Raw genomic sequence first — 26,709 nt, forward strand, 5'->3', positions numbered from 1 at the left:
ACTTCTGCTTTGGAGAGCAGGAAATCCTGCAGCATCCCGCAGTGGTACCTCCTCAGCTGTGCAGCTGCCTTGGGGGAAGAGTCAGCTGGGGGGAAATATCACTGACCACAGCCCCATGACGAGAAAATGGGGGGGAAATACTTTTCTATAGCTAGTTACATTCAGTCATGCTAAACACCTTGCCAACAGGGAGAAGCATCGCTTGTTGTTGCTTCTCTTCCTAAAACAGATGTAAGGTGCAGGTGAGGTGAAGCCCATTTCTCTCCAGTAGAGCAAACCCGTTGGAGCTGGGTGCCTGGCAGCTGCAGGAAGCAGGGTGTAGGGTGAGATCCACGCAGGGGCTGTGAAGCTGTCGGGTACAGGCAGAGACGAGGCAGAGCTGGATGCGCAAGCCCCAGGGGTGGTGCTGGGAGCTTAGCAGGACACCCCAGCAGCTCGGGTGGAAGCCCCCTCCGGGTCTGGAGGCAAAGCAGTAGAGGTTTTCCAGCACAGACACGGCTGTGCTGCCTCCGGGCTGCTCAGCATCACATCATCTCCCTGATGCCACATCTCAGCACTTGCTGCTCTCATCCCCTGCCAGCTCAGTGGGCTCTGCTCCTCCTCCCTTTCCTTACTTTCCATGGCACGTTGCCCTGGAAGCAAATGAGATTTCCCCCCCGCCCTTGTCCCCTTGTAATTAGCCCAAAGTGAGCTGGGTTTTTTTGGATATACCTCCCCCAAAGCCTCCAGTTCTCCTGAACTTGCCCTGGAGGAACCCCTGCTTGAATCAGTGCAACTTCTTAAGAAGCGAAGCTGAAGAGGGGAATTCCTTATGAGTTTATTTTTACCACCTGCTATGATACTACATAATTTCACAGAAAAAACCAAAACAAACCACAAGAGAAGACAAGTAAATATTATCAGAGGCCCGTAATGACAGGATGCTTGTTAACATTCTCTGCAGAGTTTAAAGCATGGCTAAAATGTGCTGTACCTGCTTCTGTGAATAGGTGGTTCCTTACTCCTCTGGGCAGCTGACATTAGACTAGTTAAAAAGGGAAACAGTAGGAGTTTTATTGGCTGGTTTGGGTCAGTTTGGTCAGCAGGCACCTCACAAAAACTTTATTTGCTGTTGCTTTTCTCAGGGCATCTTTGACTTCCTTGTTCCTCAGGCTGTAGATCAGAGGGTTGAGCATGGGGACGATCAAGGTGTAAAACACAGCAGTGACTTTCTCCATCTCCACCGAGTACTTGGAGCCTGGCTGCATGTGGCTCAGCCCTGCAGGCACGTAGAACAAGGTAATGGTCAGCAGGTGGGAGGCACAGGTGGAGAAGGCTTTGCGCCTTCCTCCAGCAGACCTAATCCTCAGGATGGAGAAAAGGATGTGTACGTAGGAGATGATGATGATGAAAAGCACAGACATGGAAATGGTTCCGTTGAAGGTTACAAGCAGAAGCTCATTGAGGTGGTTGTCGGAGCAGGTGAGTTTCAGCAGAGGGTTAGTGTCACAGAAGTAATGGTTGATGGTATTTGGTCCACAAAAAGGCAATGGCAGCAAGCAACACGTTTGGATTAGTGAGTTCAGAACCCCCCCTATGTATGACCCAGCCACCAGCTGAGTGCAGACACTCCTGGGCATCAAAGCAGTGTAGAGAAGCGGGTTGCAAACAGCGACATAGCGGTCATATGCCATCACAGCCAGCAGGAACACCTCTGTGGTCACAAACATAAGGAAAAAGAAATGCTGGGCGAAGCAGGCAGAGTAAGAAATGGTTTTCTTTTCCATCAAGAAGCCAATAAGCAGCTTTGGAGAAAAGACAGAGGAGTAGCAAAGATCAACAACAGACAGGTTGCAAAGGAAGAAGTACATGGGAGTGTGCAGCCGGGGGTTGGTCTCGATCAAGGTTATCAGCCCAAGATTGCCCATCAGAGTGACGAGATAAATCATTAAGAAGATTATGAAGAGAGGAGTCTGCAGCTTAGGCTCACTTGTTAGTCCTAGGAGGACAAACTGGGTCACTGTGGTGTGATTGCCTTGAGCCATATTGCTGTGTTCCACAGCAGCACGCCTGTTTGGGAAGGAGGAGAATCAGTGAAATAGGAAAGAGCAGTGGCATGGCTAGCGTGTGAAGCGGCTGCCAGCCAGCACTCTTCATTCAAACTACAGAGTTTAGATACCTTTGATCCAACTTAGGTTCTCAGCAAATCCTCATGGGCAGAGTAACTCATCCAAAACCTTTCAGAAATTGCATTCTGTCCTTCCCCTCTTTAACCACGAGCTTGAATTAAAAAAATAAAAGCTTTTTCCTTTAAAAAAAAAACAAACCACCAACCCAATATGGAAGGATTTGAAAATGGGAGAAGGGTGAAGAATTTGCAAGCTTGCCATCTCATTTCATTAGAACAGGAGGAAGAAAAGGGAAAGGTATTTAATTTTTCCCCATGAGAAGACTAAACACAGGAGTCAGGATGATTCTGGGAGCCCTGAATCTGCTGTGCCCTCTCTGACCCGCTCCCTGGATCCCCAGCTGCCCTCACCAACTCGGAAGCTGGCGGCGGAGGCTCGGGGGTCGCTCGGCTGCCTGTGGCAAACCCCAGTGCTAGAGGGCAACGACAGGCTGAGCTGCCGGTCTTTGTCGATACCCGGTTCGGTTCCAGCACGGGCAAAATATTTCCCCCAGTGTGGCAAACCACAGTGAAACAGGGGTTAAGTACACTTAATTTTTGTATCTGTTCCAGCTCGGCTCTTATTTACATGTTTTTCTTCACTCAGGGTAGGGGAGGAAGGCGTTTTCAGGCTGCTCTTCACGATTGTGAAATGAATAAGAAACAATTTGTACATAATGTGTTATATATGTAATAGAAAGCTGTTAGCTGTGTTCATGGGAATTCAGGAGGTGAGAAGGGAAAAAAGAAAATTAAATTGCTTAACAGAAGGCTCCATATAGCAGAAAGAAAACTGGTGCCTTCGTTTTCAAACCACACAACACCTTGCACACAGTATTTTTTCTTGTCAAGCCCTTCCAGTGCCAGTTAATCACACTTCCCAGCAGATGTTCGGAGTCCATAAGCCTGGAAGACTGGCTTCTGGCATAAATAGTGGTAGTGGTGTTAATTAAGATCAGTGTGATAAACAGCAGTGGAAATCTGTTTAGAATGGAAAATGTCAGGGGAAAAAACCCGACCTAGTGGTGAAAACAACATGAACTACCAGGCAAGCAGGTGGTGGTGTGGCACATGGGATGAACCGTGGAGAAAGAAGACTTTAATCCAAGCTACATGAAGCAAACCTGTGTGCCCCTGCATCACTGAGACCTCTTCCACATGGATCATCCCTGCAATTCCCCTCCTTCAGCGGGGAGCGAGGATAAACTAGTTCTCTGGAATATTGAGACCACCTGCTCGGCTGCCTCCCAGTTTTTCCAAGGACACTGTAAAGGCTGGGCTGGGACCTACTGAATCAGGGTACACTGCCATTTCTCTCGCAGCATGCTGTCCTGGAGTGGGAAGGATGCTGTGGGCGATGACGCCTGGCAGTTTTGCTCCTGCACCAGGCATCCCTGGATGTGTTAATTGTCATTCTTGGTGTTAGCAGCTCCCATCAGGGTGGCTATCTCACATTTGAGATACATTGCCGCATACCACTTTCCTGGTACAAAACCAGATTCTTGCTTATATCTCTGTTACAGACAGAGTTTTCACTTTACAAATATTTATGAGGTTCCCACATACCAGAAATAGCTGGTAGGATATTCCTGGGTTTTGGCTGAAGCTCCTTTTCCCTTCCACTAAATGAACTTTTTCTTTTTGAGAACACTTTAAACATCTTTATCTACAAAAACCCGTAACAGATCCACCCAACCCTACTGCTGGGACTGAGCTCTCGCTTTCTGCAAAGGAGGATTCCCACTGCAGCATGGGCAGAAGCAGGAGGCTGTTCTAGGCACTGCAGCATGTTTTTATTCTTCCTAGAGGAAAAAAAAATCTCTAAGATTTCCTCTGCTTGGGCTGAGCCCTGCAGAATGCTGCCAGGCTACAGGTGTCCCTGCGCTGCGGTGTAGTGCAGCCCTCCTCTGGTCTTTCCTGTTCAGTTCATGTAAGTTCAGAGCAAAAAAGCAGCTTCTGAAATCTTTTCTCAGAGGTGTTATCACACTAAGATGACAACACATACTTAGAAAGCCTGAAGATAATGCCTAGCATTCAGACATATGGAAAACATACAGTTCAGCTATAGTCTGTTAACGAGCTTTTGCCCTGAATTGATAAATTTGCAGGCTTGCCTGCTGCGGGGTTTAATTGTACTCTGTTTGAAGCCTGTAGCCACAGTCTTGCTCTCCCGTAACACTACGTTCTTACCCAGCACCCGGATGCATCTCTCTGTGAGTCACACATGATGTACACGCATTGTCCTAAGGCAGAAAGAGGTGCGATGTGTTTTCCTCCGTTCTTCAAATGACTCTGCTATGCAGGGAGGGAAACGGCAGTTCACAGATGTGGCACTCAGAAGTGAAATCAAGTAACGCAGCGGCTCCGGTGGTGAGAAGAAATGGTGATGACGCTGCCCCAAAGGGCTTGTGCAGGGGGACAGCACCTGGCTTTATTTACTGCTTTGGCCCTCACTGATAAAATCCCTGAAGTAAATCTTAGCTGAGCAAAGAGCTTCACGCCAGCCACAGAACAGATCATTAGAAACTGTTGGAAGAGCCTGGAAGAATTTTGGACATGGGTCCTGTCCCGCACAGCTCAGCATGCACAGCTCGCTCACCTGCCTTTGCTCCATGCTGAGATGGAGGGAGGGAAGCTTTCACCTGTGCTGAGCTGCAGCTGGGAAAGCAGCCATAGGGGTGCGCTAAATAACGCCTAGTGGGATGCCAGGGTTTGGGATTTATTCTCCTGTTTGGACTGTGCAAGTTTAGAGCTTCACTTAAACTGTGTAAGTTTATATATATATATTTAAAGGTAGCTGAAAGTGTGAGCAATGTAACCAGATAAAACACGGACATTAATCGCCATCTCCCTGCAGGTGTAAGTTTTTACAGCTAGGACTTAGGAAAACCTCATTTCTCAAGCTGGTGGCTCCTGTGCTGGGAGGTGACGGCTGCAGCTGCATGCTACACACACCACACCACGGGAAGCCACGGAGGCAATGCAGCGGCACTTCCAACCCAAAGGTACAAAGCGTAACGCATGCTTCGGTGTAACGGTGCAAGCCAAGTGCACAAACATAGAGTTATATCTCCAATCATGCTTGTGCTTTCACTTGAGATTCATTAGAGAAATTATATTAAGTTAAATGTTTCTTTGTGTGCATCCCTTGACAAAATGGCAGGCAACAAACAACCTTGTTCCTTTAGGTAAATTAAAGGTAGGTGTCAAAGACTGTTAGAATTTTTTAGAAATGTTTCATCGTTTATTTCTGTCTCATTCCTGGAGCTATTTTTGTCACTTTATTAAAGTGATGCATAATAAGGCGATGAACTAAACGCTGGTCAGGTCAGCAAGAAGTGGGTGGGATGGGGGGCTCTGCAGCCAGCTGTGGGGGCCAGGATCAGGCTGAACAGTCACTGCAGTTTCTTTTTCCTGCTGCTAACTTAAGTTTACTTCCTTGCTGTAAGCATTTTCCTGACTCTTAGTTCCAAATATTCTTTTAAATAAATTTTCATTTGCTTGCCACAAAACCATTTCACTGTACCTTTCCACGTGGTCACAATGAAGGCATTCACAGATAAATAAGAAATACTGGATTAAGAAGCTCCTGTTAGAACAAATAATTGAAACATTTAAGAGAATACATGTTGAGAAAACACAATCCCAGTTTTTTGTCTTTACTGCATTTTGAAATTAAAGGTAGTGGGAGGGGCAAAGGCAAGGGAGGGAGAGGAAGGACAGAGGGAGCAGGATGTGGTGGCCAGGAAAAGGTCTGAGAAGAGCCAAGATTTCAAACTACGCCACCACCAACACCTTCTGGGTAAACTATGCCAAGAACTCAGCCCAGGCTCATCTCCGTTAGAAAAGACAAACCAGTGACTTTCGAAGTTGCTTAAACTGTTTGAGCAGGTTTTTCCAGTTGAGGGACAAAAGCTTGTGGCTCAGTGACAACGATTTAGGACTGAAAGCACAAATACTGGCAGATAAAAGCCTTGTTAAATACAGAAATGTACAGAACAGGTGATAAAACATCATCTGCCTATTGATTTTAAAATCTTGATTTTTCTCTGCAGCACTTACCTGGCTTTCTGGACGAGATTCTGCAAGAGGGGGTAAGTGCCCGCTGCACTGACACTTGGGGGAGCACAGATGACTCTCTTGAAGCACACTGGCTACCACTGCCCTCATGTGAAGCCTCGAGGCTGCTTCTTGCCAGAAGTTCTCGATCTTAGGGCTTGGAATTAAGGTTAGGCTGAGCCCCTGTGAAAACCACCAGATCAGAGAAGCAGACTTAAAAGTTTTGGGTGCTCTGCGCTGGCAAGTTGGAGCTAGGCAGGGCACCCAGCTCAAGCTCTATGCACAGCACCTTCCTTCATACTACATTTATGAAAATTTCTGAGGTGGCTTAAGAATCAGGATCATTTTAGTGATGTTAAAGGAATTCCCCTGTGAAGCCAGCCCAGCTTCTCATTTTAAATTGGCAGAGAGCTGACCCACAGATTTTTGATGTCTACAAAGCATCCAAATGCTTACAATTTGTATTTCCTGTATTCAAGCCTGTGCTTGATTTGTTGGCTATTGTCACTAATAGGTTTTGCTCTAAAACTGGCATTTTTCGTTACCTGTGCAACCTTCAGCAACAAGGTTTAAGCCACTTCTCCAGAGAATGAGAAACACTGTATTTGTGTATAAACTTTATTCTTAAAACAAAACCAAGCACATTGCTTTGACAAGAGGAAAAGACTACGCAAAATACAGAAAAGGGGAAGAAAAAAAAAAAAAAAAAGAGGCACCATCTCATTTCTTAGTCTGGGATCTGTCTCTGTGTATAATGTGGAAGGATGCCTCAGGACATCAGGGAGCGAATATGCTTCCATTCAAGGTTTATTGACATTTTTCTTTCTAAACATAAAACAGAAACTAGCAGCAAAATTCAGGCTTGGACTGCTGTAGGCTCAGCTCAGCTTCTCCTCAGTTTGTGCACTAAGAGTGGACCAGAACTTAGCTGGAATTGGGATTACAATTTCTTTTTTTAAAAAAACAAGTGACAAAAGTGACTACAATAAAGGAAGAAAGAACCTACACCCAATATCCATTAAAGAGAGAAGTTTACCTCTTAATTTCAAGTCCCCTTCCCAACTCCAGCTTGCCTTCCATTCACATCTCCCCAGTTTCTCCTTCAGCCTCTGCTGCTTGCACCTACCTCTTTCTGGATGGTGACAGACAGAAATCTCGCTACTATGTGTACCCAGTTCACTATAGCTGTTCCACTTTTTATTTCTTAAATCAGAGAGGGTGTTTTTGATCAGCACCTCCCTTCAACTCCACAACCTGGGTATTACCTCTGGTCTCCTCATCCAAAGTCTCAAACCAATGAAAAGCAATGAATGCTGCTACTGAACGTGACTCGCTGGCTCCTCACCGCCCCCCACCCCCCAATGCCCTGATGCTGCAGTGGTTTCAGCTCTCTTCTCTCCTAGCCTCATATGTTACTACTGCTGCGCAGGAAGACACTTATCTGATTCACTAACCTAGCCTTGTCGGGAAACATTTTAGCAGCATCCTCCCTAGCACTAACATGCAGGACAGAAAGATGACTGTTTGTTATTAACCTAAAATTCCTGGTTGAGCATAAAACCCACAGTCGCAGGGGTTTGTGGTTGGCCAGTCTGGCTATTTTCCCTTTTTGGTCTTTGTGGCCGCAGCATTGTTGGTCTTGGCTTTCTTCTTTGCTGATCCCTTGGTCTCTGGCTCTTTGCGCTTGGCTGATGTGATGGAGCCCGTCACCTTGAAGAAGTCATCCAGCCGGCCCTGCGTGCTGCCCTGCCGGCTTTTGCTCAGCCTCTTGACCCCGTTGCGGATCCGGTCTTCATTGAACTGCTTCTCCCCACACATGAACTGGACGAGCTGCTCTTCATTCGGCTCGGTCCACTTCAGTTCAACAGCATCGGGGTTGACCACATCAGGCTCTAAAAAGAGTTTCTGGGCCTCTTTGTGCAGCCAGTTCTCAGGCAGCGGGTACTTCTTGGTGTCTATCTGCTGAACGATCTTCTCAATAGTTTTGTGCTCCTTGATGAGCTCAACAGCACGCTTGGGCCCAATGCCGCGGATGCTCTCGCAGTAGTCACAGCCCAGGAGGATACACAGATCCACAAACTGTTCCCAGGTCAGGTCTAGATCCTGCAGAATACGGTTCAGGTGAAACTCCTGGATGGGCAGCTTCTTTGTCTCACTGGCAGTAAGATGCCGCATCAGCACGGGACTGCCAAAGGTCAGGCAATCCATATCTTCCGTGGCAGCTGCATAGACCTTCCCCGCCTTCACTAAGGTAGCACAGCTGGCTTCAGCCTCCCCTGGCGCCTCCACATAGGGGATGCCCATCAGCGTTAGCAATTTCTTGCACTCATCAGTGTGTTGCTGTGTCACCTTGACCAGCCTCTTGCTGTACTTCTCAATGTTATTCTCCTCCCCGGCCTCCTGAGCCTCCTGCAAGTGTTTCTCTGCCTCAGCCCGGCGCTCAGTCCGCTTTGCCAGCTCCCCTGATTTCAACTGTGGGGGCTTGCCATCAAAGACATAAACTGGCTTGATGCCATTCTCCACCATGCGGATGGTTCGGTAGAACATGCCCATCAGGTGGCTTGTGGTCTCACCCTCCTCATTCTGAAGGACTTCAGCACCCTGCCGCACGGCGATCAGGAACTGGTAAATGCTCATGGAGGCATCTATGGCAACCTTCCGGCCAAAGTAAGACTTGATGTCATTCTCCCGGATGGCAGCAGGAGCCACATCAGCAATAAGCTTGGCCAGGCCGTGGATTCCCATCCTGGGAAACAGAAAAGGGATCATCCTGGGATCAGCCTCTGCCCACACAAGGTGCTGGGGGTTAACAGCTGGGCTGTGGTGTACCACCTTTGTAGGGGGAACCACAGGGAGGTGACAGCTTCCCCTGCAAACCATTACCCCATGGCTGCGGTCTCCATTGGCTGCCATCACGAAGCTTCCAGCCTCAGCCCACCATTATGCCCCCACCTCAGCCTTCCCAGCGTAACGTCATCCCCTGCCCAAGCCTATCATTACCCCCCTCTCCTACCTCAGCTTCTACCGGCTCCACCATACAGCCATCCAGGTCTCATTAACCCCACGTTCCCACCTCCCTGTTTCCTGGTTTCACCATTAACCCGCATCTCTCTTCCCACCTCGGCCTCCCCCAGCCTGCTGTTCCCCCGCTCCTCAGGGCCCGCCCTTATCCTCCTCTTCTAATCACAGCCTCCCCCAGCCTCACCGTTACCCCTCTTTCTCCTGTGGCCTCTCCCGGCCCACAGATACCCACCCCAGGCCCGCCTCAGCCCCTCCAGCCGCCATTATCCCCCGCCTCAGCCCCTCCAAGCCGCCATTATCCCTCTGGCCCGCGACAGCCCCTCCAGCCGCCATTACCCTGCAGCTCGATCCCGCCACCACTCCCGCGCGCCGCCGCAATACCCGCCGGGAGCCGGCGGAGCCAATAGCGAACGGCTCCCACTCGCCCCGCCCACCACCCCGGTACGCCCCGCCATCGCTCTGCCCTCCGCTTCCGGCGGGGGGCCGGGCAGCGGCGGGAGCGGAGGCGACGTGTCGGCGCAGGAGCGGAACCAGGGCCTGGGCGGGATGGTGAGGGCCGGGGGCCGGGGGCTGGTCCCGGGGCCGGGGCCGGGGCTGGTCCCGGTCCCGGTCCCGTCCCGTCCCAGCCGCGTTCCCTGGCGGCGCCGCTGACCGCCGTGTCCCCGCAGGAGTTGGAGGCGATGAGCAGGTACACCAGCCCGGTGAACCCGGCTGTCTTCCCGCACCTCACCGTGGTGCTCCTGGCCATCGGCATGTTCTTCACCGCCTGGTTCTTCGTGTATCCCCGGGCTGGAGCCGAGGCGGGGTAGGGGTGGGGGGGTTCCTCGCCTGGCTTTGCCTCCGTTACCGCCTTAACCCCCACACTGCAGCTACGAGGTGACCTCTACCAAGTACACGCGGGACATCTACAAGGAGCTGTTGATCTCCTTGGTGGCCTCGCTTTTCATGGGCTTTGGCGTTCTCTTCCTGCTGCTGTGGGTCGGTATCTACGTCTGAGGCCCGGCTGGAGGAGCACTGGTACTGTCTCATGAATCCGTATGTCTGTAAGCGCCCAGAGGTCTTCATGCTCTGCCTGCACCTGGGGGGAGGGGGGGGGAAATGCAGCCCCGTGACGGCTGATCTTTACAAAAGCCATTTTTCTTCAGGGGTAGAAAAGATGTGTGAAAGGCTGGGCCCTCAGCCCAGCAGCAGCCCTTCGGCTTTAGCGTTGCAGCTCCAAGCTGTGTGGCAGCCATTGGGCGGCTGTAGGAGGCTGCTGTGCCCGGCTGTTAACCATGGGCAGAACGGGCCTGTGTCCCTGTTTGAGGCAGCAAGCAATTGCATGTGCTGGGTGTTGGCCTTTGCTCTGTGGCTTTGGTAGCCACAGACTCTGGCCCTGGGGAATGCTATCTTACTGACCTTCTCCATCTCTCATTGTCTCTAGGTGGGCAGCCCTGCAGAAGCTCTTTTTATATTTCTTTTATACTTCAACATCAAAGCCCGCACCAGGCATGGACTGTGCTCTTGCGGAGTGACTTTTGCCAACCCAGCAAACCAAACCTGAATAAAGCTGGCTCTGTGGTGCACCTGCCTTTGGACTCATGGTTTGTCTTTTACATACTTTTTATTTTTTCACTTGGCTTTTCCAGACCGCTTTGATATTGGCACAAAATCCATGTGCCTTAGGATGGGCCCAGTGTTTATCATAGATTTCCATAGCTGTGTATGCCCAGAAGCGTTTCAGTGCCCCCCTATGCCCTGTCTCAGCTAGACTCTAGAAATCAAATGCTTCCTGCTTCTTCCTAAGCCTGCTTTTCTAATCCCTCAGCCTTTATTACCGTCACATCTCCTCGCTCTTCTTCTGGAAGGCTGTGCCCATTCTCATCCCAAGCCAGCAGCTGAGTGGCTCAGTAGTGCTCAGGGCCACTTGCAAAGTGGAGAGCAGCAGGGACCATTCCCAGGTGGTTACTAACTGTCGGCAGTGCATGCTGGGGACCTCCTGTGTTAGAAATAAAGCTGATGAAAACACCCAGTCCTGGTTTTTTTTGCCAGGCTCCGTGCTCCTGAGGCACGTGGGTGGCAGCAGTGGCTGGGCAGAGGAATCATTTGGCCTGGGTGAAGCAGCCTGGTAGTGCGCTGATGTGGTGTCTCAGGTGCAAAGCAAGAATAATTGTCTGGTGGGCACCGCAGTGGGTGACACAAGCTGTGGTTGTGGGAAATGAGGTTTTGGGAGGAATGCTTGAGAAGTACAGGACAGAATAATCTTGTAACTGGATATGCTCTTCAGTTAAATAGTGAATTAACTGCCTTGCCTATAAAAGAGGAGTTGTTTATGGCATTCATAACTATTTTCATAGGTGGCTTTGAATGTGTAGCCCAGCTTTCAAAGCAATTAGATTTCAAAATCAGAAATGCCACAGGTAGCTTACAGATTTAAAGCCCTAATTTCCTGTTTGGGAAGGAAGCTTTCCCTCTGCGGATACTCTTAGATGCCTCTGACCTTGAAACGTGAGCAATGAGAGCTCTTTGTTTTTTAATACCTGTTCTAAAGCATGCTGTGTAGCGGTGAGCAGCCACGGGCTGGGGCTGTTCTGACCCAGACGGGACCCTCCATGGGCACGTCCGGAAACACCCACCGATGAATGTCACGGGGGTTCCTCTGTCTTGTGGGAAGTGGTTTTATAGCTATTGAACTGAAAGGCTGTTATTTCGTAGCAAGGGAGGAACGCGCCAGGAGCCGTCCTTGGATACAAAGCAGTATTTATATATTTATTTATATGGGCATATTTACTTCCAGCATAAAACAAAGTCTAAATAAGCCAAACAAAAAAAGTGGGGAATGAGAAGACTCAGCACTCAAATTCAGCAAAATATAAATATAAATCAGAAAGGAAGGAGGGAAACCACACTTGTTCCCCACAAATAAAAACCGATAATCAATAATACCTGCTAAGAATGCAACTCTACAAACTTGCTGGCAATATACAGTGATTAAAGCTGTGACAGCAACATTTAAACCAAAAAAATTAGTGCTTTACTTTTTTTCTTTTTTCTTAATTCTTGCAGTGGTGGCATAGTCTCTATTTACAGGCTTTAAGCTCCAACAGTAGGACAGAATGTTTGTGAATTTGCTTTTGAAACAAACTCTGAAACAGCCAAACTTTGGCAAGTGGCCTCGTTTCCACACTTGTCTTCCTTCCTGCCAAGAATGTCTAGAGAGATGAAGCGTCTGGTTTCCAGCGGAAAGAAAGGGTTTTCCCCTGTGGTGTGGCTGGAGACATTGGCTCAGAGCTCCCTCCGTCTCATGCGGGGAAAGGCCTGATTGTTAACTCTCTTGTGACTGATTGGGGATGGGGAATGCGTCTTCGGTTAGGGCAGAGACACCTTTGGGGGGAGTCTATGCAAACAGCTGTTTTCCACGGGCTTAGAAGCAATCCTGTGACCCTCAAAGAATTACAAACCCCTTCTGAGCTTGTTTGTGCCTTGCTGTGCTGCAGCTGGCGGAACTGGCATATGCTTCGTGATATCCTTTTTGAGTCAAAGGATACTATTGTGATGTAAGACACTAAAACCTGCGTTCGGAACCCCTCTCTTTTGATACCAGGGATTGCTGTCAGCCCGGTACTGCTCTCCTGTGAAACAGCTGCACCGTGGGTAGGGCCAGCATTGCACTTCAGGTGTTGCCTCATCTCGGTTCTTAAGTTAACTGGCCACTGTTGGAGGCACGCAGCATTTTACGTATGTGTGGGAAACCACTGTTCCCTCTTGCTGTCCTGTTAGCAGATAAAGGCACTAGAGATGTTGCTGTAGCCCTTAGGCACTTGGTTTGCCAGGGGCCTTTGTAAACCCCCGTGGCTAAGCATCGCAGGGATACCTGAGAGGCTCCCATCTCCTCTTGGGCCACCACTGCTAGCACGTTTCTAGTGATTGCTTGATTCCTCCCCTCCAGGAGTGGCTTTCCCTGTAGCAGAGTGCGATGTTCTTGTGGGTCTCGGCTGACCTCAGCCAAAACCACCAGCGAGGGGGTGGGCTGGTGGTGGTGATTGCAGGCAGTGCTTTCAGCTCTGGCTGCCCATTACCTCTTCAAGGGCTAAATGCGTGAGCAGGCATTTAGCCCAGCTCGACCATACAGGGGAAAATGGCAGGTTTGAGAAGGCTACCTCTCAGCTGAGCAGAAGTCGCAGAGCATGTGGCATCGCTCCCCTGAATAAAGACATGCCAGACCTGGGCCACTGATTGCCAAGTGGAGAATAAAAAGCTGCCAGGGAAAGTTGAACTTCCCAGTTTAAGGCAAAGCAAAAAAGCTCGGGTCGGGTGAAGAGCACCGAGCGGCCTCTCCAGAGAGCTACATCGGAAGGTTTCCTTCCCAGTTGCAGGGAGAAACAGAGAATCCTGCTGAGCATGGAGCTGACCTGCTTGTGTGTAGGTGCTCCCAAGCCTTGGGACCTCTTGCTTTCCCACTGAGCTCCCCAAAGCCAGGTAGCCCCCTAGCTTCACTCCTGCTTGGCTGCTCAGCATTCCCTGCTCACCACTGGTTCCTGCCTGCCCAGGTTTCAGTGCATCTTAGTAACTGGAGAGTATCACTGACGTGTAGTTAAGTGTTTGCTGCCTGTAGGCGTGAAAACCTGACCTTGAAACCACCCTACAAATAAAAAGCTTTGGTGGCAGAGATGCCAGCTCCTAGCAATGTCGTGAGGAGGGCTGTGGCTGCTTTGCTGGGACAAGCTCAGAAGTTCTGAAATGGGTGCCAGGAGAGAAAATCGCTGCCCAGACTGGGGAGAAAAGGCCACGGAGGGTCCCACGAGACGTGCACAGGAACCATCTCTATCTAGGTAAAATAAATGTCTTTGCAGCTTATTTCTCCAGAGCAGCGGAGCCAGCCACGCGCTCCTCAGTGCTGGTAACAGCGTGGCCTGCAGCTGGCAGAGGGAGGGATTCCTGCATCTGTCTCTGCTGAAGGCAACAAAATGCAGCAGCCAGAGCCTGATGCAGTTGCCCAAAACCAGTTTGGTGCGAGTTGCTTACGTCGTGTGGCGGTGCTGCCAGGGGCGAGGCATGCTCTTCTCTGAAGCCAGCTTTAGAGCGTGCTTTGGGACTGGTGAGTGGCGTTTCCCCCTCACCTTCCCCAGCGGTGGCTGCTCTTTCCTTAGAGAAATGCACCTCAGACATAAGAACCTGGTGGTGGCTCAGCTTCCAGGAACGCAGATATCTCCTTTTCAGCAAGAAGCGCTGGAGCAGGATGGGGAGGAGGGTGCACGCGCTGGTGAGTCAGTCTGACATGTCCCAGCACCGCTGTAGCAGTCAAACTTTAATGCGGAGCTTAGCAGTGGCCCCCTTTGGTTTCCTATGCGAGACACACATAGCTCAACAGGGACAAAATTAAGAGACCCATTTTTATACGGCTTAAAAAAAAAAAATAAAATTCAGTAGTTTAGCAAGTTAAGAACTTGTAACAGTAAAATACCCAAAATACACTGAACATAACTGCTTTCTGAGAACAGTGACAGCAAGGGCCCACAGTCACTGCCATTCCCCCGCTTTGTGGGAGATGATCAGCGTCCTCAGTGCCTGGTGGAGATCTGTGAGCCAGGGGGTGCAGTGAAGCCACATCATATGTCCCCAGCGATTCAGCCTTGCTCTGCAGGGCACACCAGGCTTTGCCAGTGGTTTCTCTTCTGCACATCTGGGCAGAGGTGGCTGCGTTGACTTGACAGCCAACCAGGCAGCTCCACACCCTGCCAGAGGCCACACGTTGCTGCCAAATGAAAAAAAAAATGGGTCCCACAACGCTTAGTGTAGATAACTCAGGGTAATTTTTTTTCCCACAGGTTGATGGCAAGTGTCCCCACGCGTGGTTTGGCCTGGGCACAGCCTCAGCAGCATCTTTAGTGGGGTTCTTGAGTTTATCCATCCAGACATGGATATGGTGAAAGTTAGAGCACAGTGAGGAGGGGGACAGACAGGGCTAACGTTGAAGCTGCACCTTCTCTTGTTGTCCACAGAGGACAGTCCGTTTGCAGGTCTGGGGGTCTCTGGGGGTCTGTGGAGTGGGGCGGGGGATGGCCCTGGGCCAACTAGAAGGAACAGCAACTCCAGTGTACAACTTCCAGTATGTCCAGGCACAGCCTTCCTTTCCAGGCCAAACTCCAGCGTTTCGCTCTTGGAAAGGGCTCCAGTGTTGAGCAATTCCAGTGTTGCGAAGAACTGATGTGTGGTACATCTGGGACCACTGGGCCAGTACAGGATGGAGCTCCCATCCGCGCGCTGGGATGCGGCAGACCCGTCCACGTTCAGTCCAGTGTAATGCTTTTGAATCCAGTGTTGCGAGGGGAGGGAGAAGCGACTGAGGACAAAAACATCCCCATGAGGGAAGGTCAGGGCAGCGTGGGATGGTGGGAGTCGGTGCGTGGTGAGCCCGGGAGATACCAGGGGGCTGGTTGTGTTTCTGTGGCTTAGGTCCTATGTTCTGCGCGTGCCGTGCTTCAGCGCCTGCGTCACCAGCCACAACCAAACCAGCTCCATGCCCCATGCGGGAGACAGGGGTAAGGTGGGGCTGGGGGCTAGTGGAGGATGGCGTACAGGAGTCTCCCCAGTGTCACCAGTCTCCCTCCTCTCTCCAACCAGAGGGCACTGGTGCTGCCAGGACTCACTCACAGAGCCAATAAAACTGAAAGTAATAGTCAGTGAAAAGGTGTCCCATCTGCTCGGGAGCAGTGCTGCAGTTGGCTCGGTCCTGTGAGAGAGCGAGAAAAAGAGCTTACAGAGGCAGGTAGGACACATGCTCTGAGGGGGAATTGTGCCCGAATTATGTGCTGGAGCAGAGAAAAATCACACCCTTGCTACCCATGTAACTGGAAGACGACAACGATGCTGGAGAAGGCTGTGGGAGGCTCTCAGCACCGTGTGGCTCCTAAACCTGCTACGGTGCCATTGCTCTCCACCCACTCGGCCCTGGACAAGGGGAAAGACAAAGCAGATGCTGGTACTCACAGGCTGTGCTACTCTGAAGTGGTAGGTGAACTCCCGGAAAGACATCATCACAAGGGGCCAACGGTGCATTGTTTCCTGGGGAAGAAAGAATAGCTGGGATGAGATCAGGGCTGAGCACTGGGGGATGTTCTCCCAGGCCAGACCGGCAAGAAAATGCACAACCCTGTGCTGCTGAGTGACCCTGTGGCTGTCTCTGGAGGACCAGCACCTCCCAGGTGAGCAATGGAGCTGCACCGAGAGGGGCAAGGAGGTACCTGAGGGCAGGAAGGGTCTGATGCAGGCTCCGCACATGCAGACCTGCAAAATCCCCCTGAAGGGGTTTCATTAGGACACGTTACGGCATCTTACAGCCTGGTCTTTTTTCCACAGTCCTGGGGCTCATCTGCAAAGGGGTCGGGTGGGATGGTTTCCTCTGAGTGACCACATCTATCAGGTTTAGCCACCTCCGTGCTGGCGGGTGCAGGGACATCTGCAGTACGCTGACACCAGCCATTGCAGAGCATGGCTGTTTGAGCATGAATTCCCTCCGGCAACTGCTGCGCTGCCCCAGCCAGGCTGCTCTAGTCCCTTTCTGTAGGGATCAGTGGCACACTGGGGTGACACCTCACATGTGTGGATTCTGTGAGCCTACCTGTGCGTCTGTGGCATCGGTGGAGCTGTTCCCGCTCACAGCATCCTGGCAGGGGTCACTGGAGACAAGGCCACAAAGGGAGACGGACACAGCGGAGGAGGAGCTGGGGAGATAAGACACGGTAAGAGCCTGGGAGGGAGCTGCCGCTGCCGTCTTCTTTCCCGGCTCAGGCAGGAGATGCCATGGCCACATGGCACAGTACCCCACCAGCTGCAGGGGACAGAAATGCCCCAGAGATGAGCCCCATCCACTCACTTCATTTCCAGGGTCAGGTTGGTGTTCGCTGCCGTGAGCTGGTTGACAGGGATGCGGTAAGTGAAGTTTCCAGTCCTAGAGACACAGAGAGAGCATTAGATCTCGCTGCAGCATTTTGGGCGGCTGTGAGATGGGCAGCATAGCCCCCAGGTCTCCGTTGGGATGACACTTCAGAGAGGAGGGCTTCCCAGGCTGGTTCCCAAGGATGAGCTCATCACCAAACACACTCTTCCTGCACTCTGAGGGAAGGACTCGGAGCCCCAGCTCCTCTGCCCTGGGTACAGCATGGGCTGCCTTGAGGTGACAGAGCCACCCAAGGCTCCAGGAGCCACCCGTTTAGTTCCTGCCCCGGCACTCCCACAGTGCTGCCACCAGCCCTGCCTCACTCACCTGCATGCGTCGACGGTGACGCAGTGCTGGGGCTGGATGGCCATATTGATTTCCACGATGCGGATGGAGTGCAGCACTGGGCTTGGCCCTGTGGGTGGGAGAACAGGCTATTTAGGAACAGCACAGGGATGTCAGCTGGGGTACCCTGAAGTGAGAAGGGCTGGAAGGGCTGCCTGGCACAGAGAGCACCTTTTCTTATCATTGTGGAATCAGAGAGGGGGTCAGATTGCCACAGAACTGCACTAACACCATGCTCGGCCACGGAGAGCCCAGAGAGGGGGTGCCCCACACTGTGCCAAGGGCTGGTCATCCACGCTCCCTTCTCTCTGCTGCCAGCGTGGCTGAATCTGCATGTTTCTTCCTCTAAATCTGATTTAGATGCGGTTGAGCAAGCCAAGATGGGGGTAAGAATGGAGATGTGGGTACAGGAACCTCAGAAGGGAACCAGCAACTGGCCAATATGGCCAGAATGCGTAGGACAGCATGGGGGAATAGGGGCAGGGTTGCAGGCTGAATGTGGCTGCACTGGGAGAGCTAGGGGCAAAAAGGCTACAGGCTGGGGACACAGCAAGGGCTGTGCAGGGCAGAGGAGTCCCGGCTGGCTGAGGATACCCCAGGAGAGAACCCAGGACCACAGTGCTGCTGCAGGGAGGGCAGGAGATAGGTTCCACCTACCATCCGTGCTGGGATCCTCGGTGCGGGGCCACTCGCTCACCGGCTGCTTGATGCTGCGCTGCTGCCGCGCCTGCCCCAGTGGGGAGTTGCTGCGGGAGAGCGAGAGGTTGGAGATGTACTTGGATTTGCCCTGGATGTGGGTGAAGGGGGAGGAGGGGCTGGCATTGGGGCTGCCGAAGCTCTGAGACCTGTCAGGTGTCTTTGGCCACTTGGTGTAGGAGGTCGCTTTCCCGGTGATGCCCCTGGATTTGGCTTTGATATTTGTCACCGGCAGGAGTGAGGTCTGACTTTGGTCTGCAAAGAGAAGGGAAAGGTGGTGCTGAGGCAGAGAGGCTGGCAGCACTCCCAGCCTCCAAGGCCAGTGCAGAGAGAATGGCTACCAGCTCTGGGTTGGTCCTGGCCCCATGTCATCTCCTGTATTACCCCCTCTGCATGCGGCTGAGCCTTCCCAGCCTCTGTGCCCGAAGGGGCTGGCAGGACCCTCGCAGCAGGGGGAAGCTAACACCGGCTGTGGGGGCAAAGGGGGGCACAGCCCCGTGCTCTGGCAGGGCACAGTGTTGAAGGCAAGGTTAAGGTGTGACTCCAGGGGTGTTACGGCTCTGCAGAGACTGAGGTGCTGTTCCACCTGCAACAGCGATGATGATGGAGCAAGCGAGCTTGCAAATGCCCCACTTGGGCAGCACACTGCCTGGCCTCCCAGAACCCTGCTCCGAGCAGAGGGGAAGGTCACACTGCAAAGTACAGCTGCTTGGGCATGCTGGTTGGCCTGGCGTCTCCTCTCAGGACTTTGTGCTGGCAAAGCAGGCAGGTCCAAGGACCTTCCAGCCCCTACTTACCTGATCATGGATGTCTGAACCGTGCCACGCGGGCAGCAGAGGCTGTTCAGCCCGGCAGTCCTGCTCTGCCCCACAGCTGCCTGCTGGAGCAGCTCTCAACCCAGGCAGCGGGTGTGGAGGAAACCAGGCACGTTCTGAAGGGCAGGTGGCACGTCCTTCTTGCAACGTGCAGAGGCAAGGCATGAGGTGGGATGGGGCTGGGGATACGAGGTGATGGAATGGGAAGACAGACCTTGGTGGTGATGCTGAGGCTGGTACCTACCTGTCCGGTTAGTGGCATGAGTAGGGCTGGTCTCAGAGAGGGCAACAGAGGAGACATTGGTGGGAGCAGCAGAGCAGCATGTGGAGAAACATGGTGGGCTGAAGCAGGCCAGCACGCTGTGACCAGGTAAGCCGAAGACCAAGTCATGCATGTCCGCTGTGACTGCAGGGCAAACAGCAGGAACACACCAGGTAAGTCAAGGCGAGAGGCACCTAACAAGAGCAGCACCACATGCCCCCAGCATCCCTTCCACAAAACCAGAGCCCCCGGCCCTACGGCATGAAGATGGCACAGCGCCAGCAAGCCCCCTCGCCATGGCGGAGCAGCCACATTCACCACCCTGCACCACAACCCGCCATCACCCCCCTGCCCTGCCGTGACCTACCGTGCTGCGTGGGGGTCCTGCTGCTGGCTTTGTCTGACGCAGCTGTGGATCGCACCATCTGCGTCTTATCAAAGTTCTGGCTTGACCTGAAATGTAGGAAAATAGGGTGAAAACCTCTAGCACGGGGGGTGATGGTGTCACTTGTACATGAAGAAAGAAGCGGCTGCAGCGGTGAGTGGGGCGATGGGACCAGGTACACGGAGCAAGAGCAGATGTTGAGAGCGCGAGGGTGAGGAGGAGCACAGACTGGAGTGATCTGGGGAAGGAAGGGCAGGAGAGGCACGTAAGCCATGAAGAGAGCAAGGGGAGCTAGGAAATGTCGCAGCAGGCTGTGTGACTGTCCCACACCTGGCAGGAAAAAGTCCCAGCTGGTTCAGAGGACACCAGCACTGCTCCCTCGATGCTCACTGTGGAACAGGGTGTACCCAGTGGACTTGATTTCCAACAACAGTGATCTCTGGGGTGGATTTATGCGCTCAGGTCTCAACATGTGAGGCCATAACGGGCTCCAAGCACTCACCGTTCCCTAAGAGAGGTGCCCCTTATCTCCCTGAGACAGACTGTTCTGCACTTTGGTTTTTAGAAACACACACAATCCCACCCAGATTCGTCCCCTGTAATTTCAGGTGTCTCACTGGAGCTACCAAGACCTGAGCTGAGGACACCACAGACATCTCCTGAGGGTGAGGTAGATGTGGAAGGGAGGAACCACTGCCTCCAACTGCTTTTCTCCCACATCTGCACAGGGAGCCCAGAGCAACACCACTCCTGGGCACCAGCTACCGCCTGCAGAGGTATGGGATAAACCAAGGCTCTTGCCTTCACATACTGTAGCTCTCCACTGAGCAGAAATTTTTACTGAGCTCCTAACGAAGATGTTCATGATTTTACCTGTGCAGACCCTGCCCAGGCACAGCAGTTCAGTGTTAGCTGTCCCACATCTGCCTTGTCCTGTACCCATGTCTTGCCAGTCCCCTTAGCATTCGTCAAGGTTTCTCAAAAGATAAACAGAGCTTTCACTCATTTAGAGACATCAAAGTACCACTTAGTCACCTGCAAGTCTTGTCTGATTACACGTATTTCTTTTTCAGGTGAAAGGAGATGCAATGCCTGTCTCCCAGAGGGAATATGGGCACAAGCCTCTGGAGCTAGCCTTCATCCCAGCCAGAAACCTGCCCCTGTCCCTCACGTTCCTCCACTGCCTTGTCAACACTTCCCATGCATAGCTTTATCTTGCATCCCACAAGCAATTACTTTTTAAAATTGCTTCCTGTGAAACACTCTGCTGTGGAGTTCTTTTAAGAAAACATTACTTGTGCCTTTCACCTCTCTCCGTGCAGTGTTCTGCTCAAAGAGCGCTGACAGACGGTAGGGGCTGCTTTAAGGGAGGTGTTTTGCAGCAGCCCTGCAGATCCTGCTAACGGAGGTGCTTTGCAGGTCTGCACCTAATGAGTAACTCAGCCAGCTTTCCCTCGGCTGGTACCTTTTAAAACATTCCCGGCGGTGATGGCTCAAAACAATAAATAATTTTGGGTTTTTTTCTGTCCTTCCTTTGCACAGTAAGATGTCCTGTACTTGAGAGTACCCTCCACAATAAAGCTACTCACATATGAAGAGAGGGTAAGAGCAGCTTTTTGGCTAATTCTTCCAAGTCTTCAGTCTTTTTAAATATTCCCTCCGCTCCTTCCAAACTGTCTGCTCCTGCTCTACCTGTTGTATTTATTTCTTCATTTAGCCTTTGATTAATTGGTTCTTCAGTCTCCTAAACCTAATTTCCCCTTCCTGATGGGGTCCATAATCCTTTCTCCTGGAGTCCCACTTGCTGTCCTCTTTCTTTGCTTTCAATTTGCTTAAGATTCTTGGTCTTCTGCAGTGCAGATGATAAAAAGAAGAGGAACTGAGAGAAGGGGTGCAGCAATTCAATAACAGTATAATGAAACAGTAACATACCGTGGACATAGAGCGACCGGGACCCCAGGACCCCTGTGCCGAAAGAGGGCCAGGAGACAGGCAGTGGGCACAGCAAAAGAGCTACAGGACAGTGAAGGGAAATGAGAAGAAAAGATGGGTTGGTAGAAGATGAGGAGGATGGGGCAGGGAATGGAAAAGGATATGGAAGATAATGGAAATGAAAAGACCAGAATGGGAAAATTAAAGACACAATGGAAAGAAAATTAGTTGGATGAGAGATGTAACCAGAACAGGAGGGAGAGAAACAGGACAGGGAGAAAGAGAGAGAAAAAAAGAGACTCATTATCCGGTCACGTGAGCTCCCAACAGGGGTGAAGTGTGCCAAAGCTGAATGCCCAGCACAGGCTGCCCGTGGCCACGCCGGCCAGGCTGTTCCCTCTGCTCTCTCTGCACTAAGGACACTTGGCAGAGGAAAACTCTTGCCCAGTACACACCGGTCCAGCCCCACTGCAGTCAGTGGGATGCTGCTGGTTTAGGCCAGCTGAAGAGGCATCCAAAGAGCATGCAGACTGGCCACGAGTGGGTATGTGAGCAGCCAAATAAAGGGTATTTTCTTGTTCTCTGTTCCTCGTTTCTTGCTCCAGATAGCTTAACTGACGTCAGACTTGGATTTGCGGATGCGTTTCCTTGGCTTTACAGCTTGACTGACTGGAACCGTGCTCAGCGCAGCGGCCGCTTTTTGTGCTTCAGACTCCCCCAGTCACCAGATCCCTCCCACAGAGCCCAGAAATACCTACCCATCGATATCCACAAGGTCCTCCTCACTGCGCAAGCTCAGCACATAGAGCGTGGACATGGACACCACACTGGAAAGAAAGAGAGAGGGAGAAGCTGAGGATGTGCACGGGGCGAGGGATATGTCACAGTGCTGATCTGCTTCCAAGGGATTTTCAGCCCATGAAAGCACCCCCCTCGCTACACACCCCACGGAGGGCACGGGCCGAACCGATGAGCTGTATGGCAGCGGAGCGGCAGCCCAGGCTGTGGTCTCACCTGAATGCCATGATGATGACCAGGGCGATGATGGTGCCCTGCAGGAAGCGCTGGCTGATGCAGGCCTGTTCAGGGACAACTGATGGAGACTGCAAGAGAAAAACTCCAGGATAGCTCCAGACTCCTTCCTGCTCTGGTCCTTGCACAGATCTCACCCAGCCCAGCCCAAGTGCTCCTCCTGCTCCCCTGCAAGCCCTGAAGCCCCTCAGCACAGAAGCCATATAACATCTTCATTGGGCGTGGACAAAAGGGATCATGGAAATGGGAGCAGACAGGGTCTCTCCCTCTGCAGCGTATGTAAAAGAACACACGAGGACCACCCAGACGGCTGTTCTTAGGCAGACCACCTTCCCCCGCACCATGAGGCTCCTTTGGGAGCAGCCCCTTACCTTGCTGGCTACTTTGTGGGGCCGCTTTTTGTGAGGCACGCTTCCCGCACGGCTGAACTGGCTTCCCGTTTGGCTGCAAGGGGAAAGGAGGAATGGAGCTGAGCTGTGCAGGGGCAGCACTCGAAGCAAATCCCAGGCAAAAATGTGATTCTCTGGTAGGGAAGAAATCTCTGTGTGGCCTGGCAGTGACAAATCCTTGTCACTTCATCTGCTCAGGGGTAGGTGCAGTGCTGCTCCGTGGCCCAGAAAGCCTGAATTCTGCCCCAAAACCTGCAAAGGCTGACCAGGGCCAGTGTGATCATTTCGGTAGCACGAGAATCTCTTTGCCCTGAGAAAGGTGCTCACGGGAAACACGGAGACTATTTCATAGTGTTTTTTTGGGGGGCTGGGCTAAAAGCAGGCTGTGGGTATGTGTCTGCCAGACCCGTCTCACTAATTTCAGCTCCTTGAAACTACCCCAGGCCAAATAACAACTGCCGACACCCCACCACTCCTCCCCATCTCCCCTTTCCCAAACTGAGCTGTTGCTCAGCGCTGCCTGGGCTCAAAAGGAGACATCTCTTTGTATCCCTCAGCATCCCCTACCTGAATGTCCCAGAGCTCACAGTTGACTTCATGCTGTCCAGCCGCTTGAGCTTGGCCAGCTTGTGACTCCACCTCTCCAGCTCATCGATGCGAGTCTCCAGGTTGTCTGTCAGTTTGCACAGCTCCTTCACGGCTCCCACATTCTCCATGAAGATGCGCTCCTGCCAGAGAAGAGGTCGGTGGCCTGAGTCGTCTGGCATTGGGAGGTACTCCAACTCCTGTGGGTCTGGCTGCCCTGACTGCTCTCCCATGGCCTGCCCAGGGGAAAAGCTACAGAACACCCAGCTCTGGGGGCAGGAACACCCAATGTGACACATCTGGATCTCTACAGCCCCTGGATGCAAGAGCAAGAGATATTCTCTTCAAGCCCAACCAGAAAAATAAATGTTAGCCTGGGATCCCTGAGAACTCTGTCTCCTACTGGTGCTAATCCAGAGTCCTTAGCTACAAAGGACAGACACAAAGTCCACTGTCAGTCAGGAGCCCTTGGTCCAACCATGTGAGCAACGCTCCCCATCTGCCCCTGCTCTGCTCTACAGTGCAAGCTGTTGCAATTATTTTGCAGCATAATCCAGCAGACAGTTGAGCCAGACCTCCCCAGTACCCACCCTTGGGCTCTGCGGCTCCACTCGCCCACACAAGCACTCCCTGAGGCAAAACATCTCGCTGGTGTGCTGGTCCAACCCTGCGCTCTGAGGATCTTGGACACCACGGATAATTTGTGGGCAGCAGGTAGATGCCTCTTGGGAGAGCTCAGCTAGAGCAGACCACAGAGCCTGCTGTGTGCTGCAGCCCTTTTGTGGGGCTGATGCTGAGCTGCAGCCCATGGAGGAGGGCTGTATGCAGAAAAAAAGGACAGCAATGGCCTGGACACGTGCAGATGGGACAGAAAAGGTCATGCTCACAGCTACTGCTAGCTGGTAATGTAACTGCAGGGATCTAGGCTGCCACAAAGAGAAACAGGGCACTAAGGTCAGTCCTGGCCATTCCTACTCTGGATAGAGTGATGCAGGAGAGAACTGGCAGCTTTGGGAGGCTGTCCCCTTGATGTCCAGAGCAGAAACAGGCTGCCACAGGTTACAGAGAGGTCAGGCAGCCAGGTGTTCTGGGTTATCTTGACATAACCACATTATCTTATCCAGAAAGGAGAGATTATGACTAAGAGCCTCCCTACAGGAGGCTGCCAACAAGGAGCCCTTCCTGAGGGAGATGCTGCCAACTTTCACCAACATCAGGCTAGTTCCTCCCTGCTGATGTCTGCCCTCCACCCAGGGCTGCTCCTGACAACCGAAAGACAAGCCAGGTCTGAAACTCATGGGTGGTGTTGGCCTAGAAGCATTTCCCAGATATCACAATTTTTCTCTTCCATTTCCAGCTCCACAGCTCCCCAGAGCCAGGTTCCACAGTGTCCCCAGCCTCCTCGCCCCTCCCGGCTGCCACCAACCTTGTTCACCACCAGGAAGTTCTCAAGGGTCTTCCCATTGGAAAAGACCAGGTCCCCGGTGTCCTTCACAGCTTCAGGAAGGATCTCCTTCACCTCCTGAGCAATGACGCCTGTGTGGAAACAGCGCAGTAGGTTACAAGGGAATTTGATTAGATGCCTAAACTTCAGGTGATGAGAAGCCCCTGCTCTCCTGCCCCATGCCCAGGGGGCTGCCCCAGGGCAGAGGTGGCTGCAGCTGCCAGGCCAGGTGGGGCAGCACTGCCTGGCACCATCAGCAAAGTGCCACCGTAGGCTGCAGAACACGAGGTGCAGCGCTGCAGACACAAGCAGGTCGCTGTGGTGTGACGTGGGGCCCATACCTGTCTCAGAGGTGTTGTCAATGCCCACCGTGGCTGCAAACTCAGGCTTGTAGTTGTAATGTACTAGACGCATGCGAGAGATCCTCTTCAGCTGCTCTGTGGTGTCCACCTGGGACAAAACAGACACATGCAACTCTTAAAGTGGGGTGTTGCTTCTGAAGTTCCCATGACTCCCATTCCAAACAGCAAATCACACTGGCTCATGGCAATACCTCTGTGAGACAGCCTTGAACGCTGCCCAGGGCAGCCTTCAGGGCAAATAGTGTTTGCACTGGGGTTAATCTCCAGTTCTTGTCACTGGACAAGTTCCTCGGCAGGAGGAGACTGAATCCCATCGCACAACCAGGCAGAGGGCAGGGGCAGTTCTCATAAATACGAGATATGATTGTCCCCTCCTTTTCTGGAGAGGCACATCCAGCTGAGAGAACTTCAGAGCAGAGCTGAGCCTCTCACCCAGGCTATCTGAGATGCTTGCCTGTTTCCAGGTTTGTAACTTCTGCGTTTGCTAGTTCTGGCTAACACTGGAAAGGTCAATATTCCCTGACATGGTGGACAGGCTGTGTTTGGGACAGACAGGGACAGACAGACTTCTAAGGCACTTCCTATCTGGTCAGTAGGAGCTCAGGTAGCCCATGAGGGTTGTGTCAAAATCGGCAGCTGAAAGAGGCTCACAAGGACACTCACACTTCTGTGGTGCCTCTTCAGATCCCTGATCACCCCAAACCTACCCTGGTTACCTGGCTCTTACCTCCTGGATGTCCTCCTTCACTCGGACATCTGAAGGGTGCATCAGTGAACCCATGACCTTCACATTGCCATGGACCACCAGGGCTTCATCCGGGCGGTCTGTGTTGATGCCAACCCGGCCGTGGTGAAAAACAGTATCAGGGAGCTGTGCCCGCTGCCACAGCACATCGCTGTCACTCTCAAACTGGCCAGGGTTGGAGGCCTGTGGAGAGATGAGAAAGCGGGGACTGAAAAGCAGCAGCAGCAAAACCGGGGATAGAAATAGTGTGGTGCTGCTGAGCAGGGGCACTCTGAGATGTACGCAGGGTGAGGATGCCAGGAGAGCTCCACAGAGCCATCCCTCCATGCACATTGCAGGACTGTGCGGCAAGAGATGGACATCAGAGAGCCCCAAGCTGCTGCAGTGGCCTGGACAGTGCCAGGCACCCCACGGCAGCACTGTGCCGTCCCCACTAGCGTGGGTGCGAAACACCTGCAAAACAAAGCTTGGTATAAGCAGAAGCACCCAAGGTCCTTGCTCCACAGAAGGAAAACAGATGGGGAAGATCTTGGCTGGAACAGGAGCATGTTCATCCGAGTACCCTCAGAACTG

General features: G+C 52.3%; 5 protein-coding genes and 1 long non-coding RNA gene across 11 annotated transcripts in view; 3 read left to right on the forward strand and 3 right to left on the reverse strand.

Moving 5' to 3' along the window:
* The window catches only part of SYT7 (synaptotagmin 7), a 271,753-nt gene that overhangs the window by 52,268 nt on the left and 192,776 nt on the right, over positions 1 to 26,709 (forward strand). The gene's annotated exons all lie outside the window — the stretch shown is intronic.
* On the reverse strand, positions 913 to 2,046 carry LOC130155810 (olfactory receptor 1052-like). The gene has a single exon (XM_056353523.1). It carries the CDS (start codon positions 2,022 to 2,024, stop codon positions 1,053 to 1,055), a length of 972 nt encoding a protein of 323 aa, XP_056209498.1. The 5' UTR covers positions 2,025 to 2,046; the 3' UTR covers positions 913 to 1,052.
* Positions 6,810 to 9,646, reverse strand: FEN1 (flap structure-specific endonuclease 1). Its single transcript, XM_056353519.1, has 2 exons — positions 9,563 to 9,646; positions 6,810 to 8,951 (listed from the first exon to the last, which is right to left on the reverse strand). Exon 2 carries the CDS (start codon positions 8,948 to 8,950, stop codon positions 7,802 to 7,804), a length of 1,149 nt encoding a protein of 382 aa, XP_056209494.1. The 5' UTR covers position 8,951; positions 9,563 to 9,646; the 3' UTR covers positions 6,810 to 7,801.
* Positions 9,653 to 10,796, forward strand: TMEM258 (transmembrane protein 258). 3 transcript variants are annotated; one of them, XM_056353561.1, is made up of 4 exons: positions 9,653 to 9,775; positions 9,895 to 10,004; positions 10,096 to 10,269; positions 10,650 to 10,796. In XM_056353561.1, exons 1-3 carry the CDS (start codon positions 9,773 to 9,775, stop codon positions 10,220 to 10,222), a joined length of 240 nt encoding a protein of 79 aa, XP_056209536.1. In that variant the 5' UTR covers positions 9,653 to 9,772; the 3' UTR covers positions 10,223 to 10,269; positions 10,650 to 10,796. The 3 variants fall into 3 exon arrangements, with proteins under 3 accessions (XP_056209536.1, XP_056209539.1, XP_056209538.1); XM_056353564.1 differs by having other exon boundaries at positions 9,733 to 9,775; positions 10,096 to 10,261; XM_056353563.1 differs by having other exon boundaries at positions 9,733 to 9,775; positions 10,096 to 10,243.
* Positions 11,949 to 26,709, reverse strand: part of MYRF (myelin regulatory factor) — a 64,080-nt gene continuing 49,319 nt past the window's right edge. For 3 of the 4 annotated variants that reach the window (XM_056353460.1, XM_056353458.1, XM_056353457.1), the window contains 15 exons: positions 26,119 to 26,319; positions 25,371 to 25,479; positions 25,012 to 25,121; positions 23,568 to 23,728; positions 22,983 to 23,055; positions 22,594 to 22,682; positions 22,338 to 22,406; positions 19,630 to 19,715; positions 19,245 to 19,406; positions 18,147 to 18,440; positions 17,472 to 17,559; positions 17,082 to 17,156; positions 16,827 to 16,929; positions 16,196 to 16,270; positions 11,949 to 15,938 (listed from right to left, as the gene is read on the reverse strand). In XM_056353460.1, the coding sequence (XP_056209435.1) occupies positions 15,852 to 15,938; positions 16,196 to 16,270; positions 16,827 to 16,929; positions 17,082 to 17,156; positions 17,472 to 17,559; positions 18,147 to 18,440; positions 19,245 to 19,406; positions 19,630 to 19,715; positions 22,338 to 22,406; positions 22,594 to 22,682; positions 22,983 to 23,055; positions 23,568 to 23,728; positions 25,012 to 25,121; positions 25,371 to 25,479; positions 26,119 to 26,319 (1,782 nt within the window). In that variant the 3' untranslated portion in view covers positions 11,949 to 15,851. The remainder of the gene's footprint in view (positions 15,939 to 16,195; positions 16,271 to 16,826; positions 16,930 to 17,081; positions 17,157 to 17,471; positions 17,560 to 18,146; positions 18,441 to 19,244; positions 19,407 to 19,629; positions 19,716 to 22,337; positions 22,407 to 22,593; positions 22,683 to 22,982; positions 23,056 to 23,567; positions 23,729 to 25,011; positions 25,122 to 25,370; positions 25,480 to 26,118; positions 26,320 to 26,709) is intronic. The other variant, XM_056353459.1, reaches the window with a different exon arrangement.
* LOC130155832 (uncharacterized) lies at positions 16,279 to 22,329 on the forward strand. Its single transcript, XR_008824227.1, has 4 exons — positions 16,279 to 16,410; positions 16,773 to 16,947; positions 20,256 to 20,423; positions 20,721 to 22,329. It is a non-coding gene; the product is annotated as an uncharacterized LOC130155832 (long non-coding RNA).

The sequence above is a fragment of the Falco biarmicus genome, chromosome 10 (assembly GCF_023638135.1).
Source record: "Falco biarmicus isolate bFalBia1 chromosome 10, bFalBia1.pri, whole genome shotgun sequence".
NCBI classification, from domain to species: Eukaryota; Metazoa; Chordata; class Aves; order Falconiformes; family Falconidae; genus Falco; species Falco biarmicus.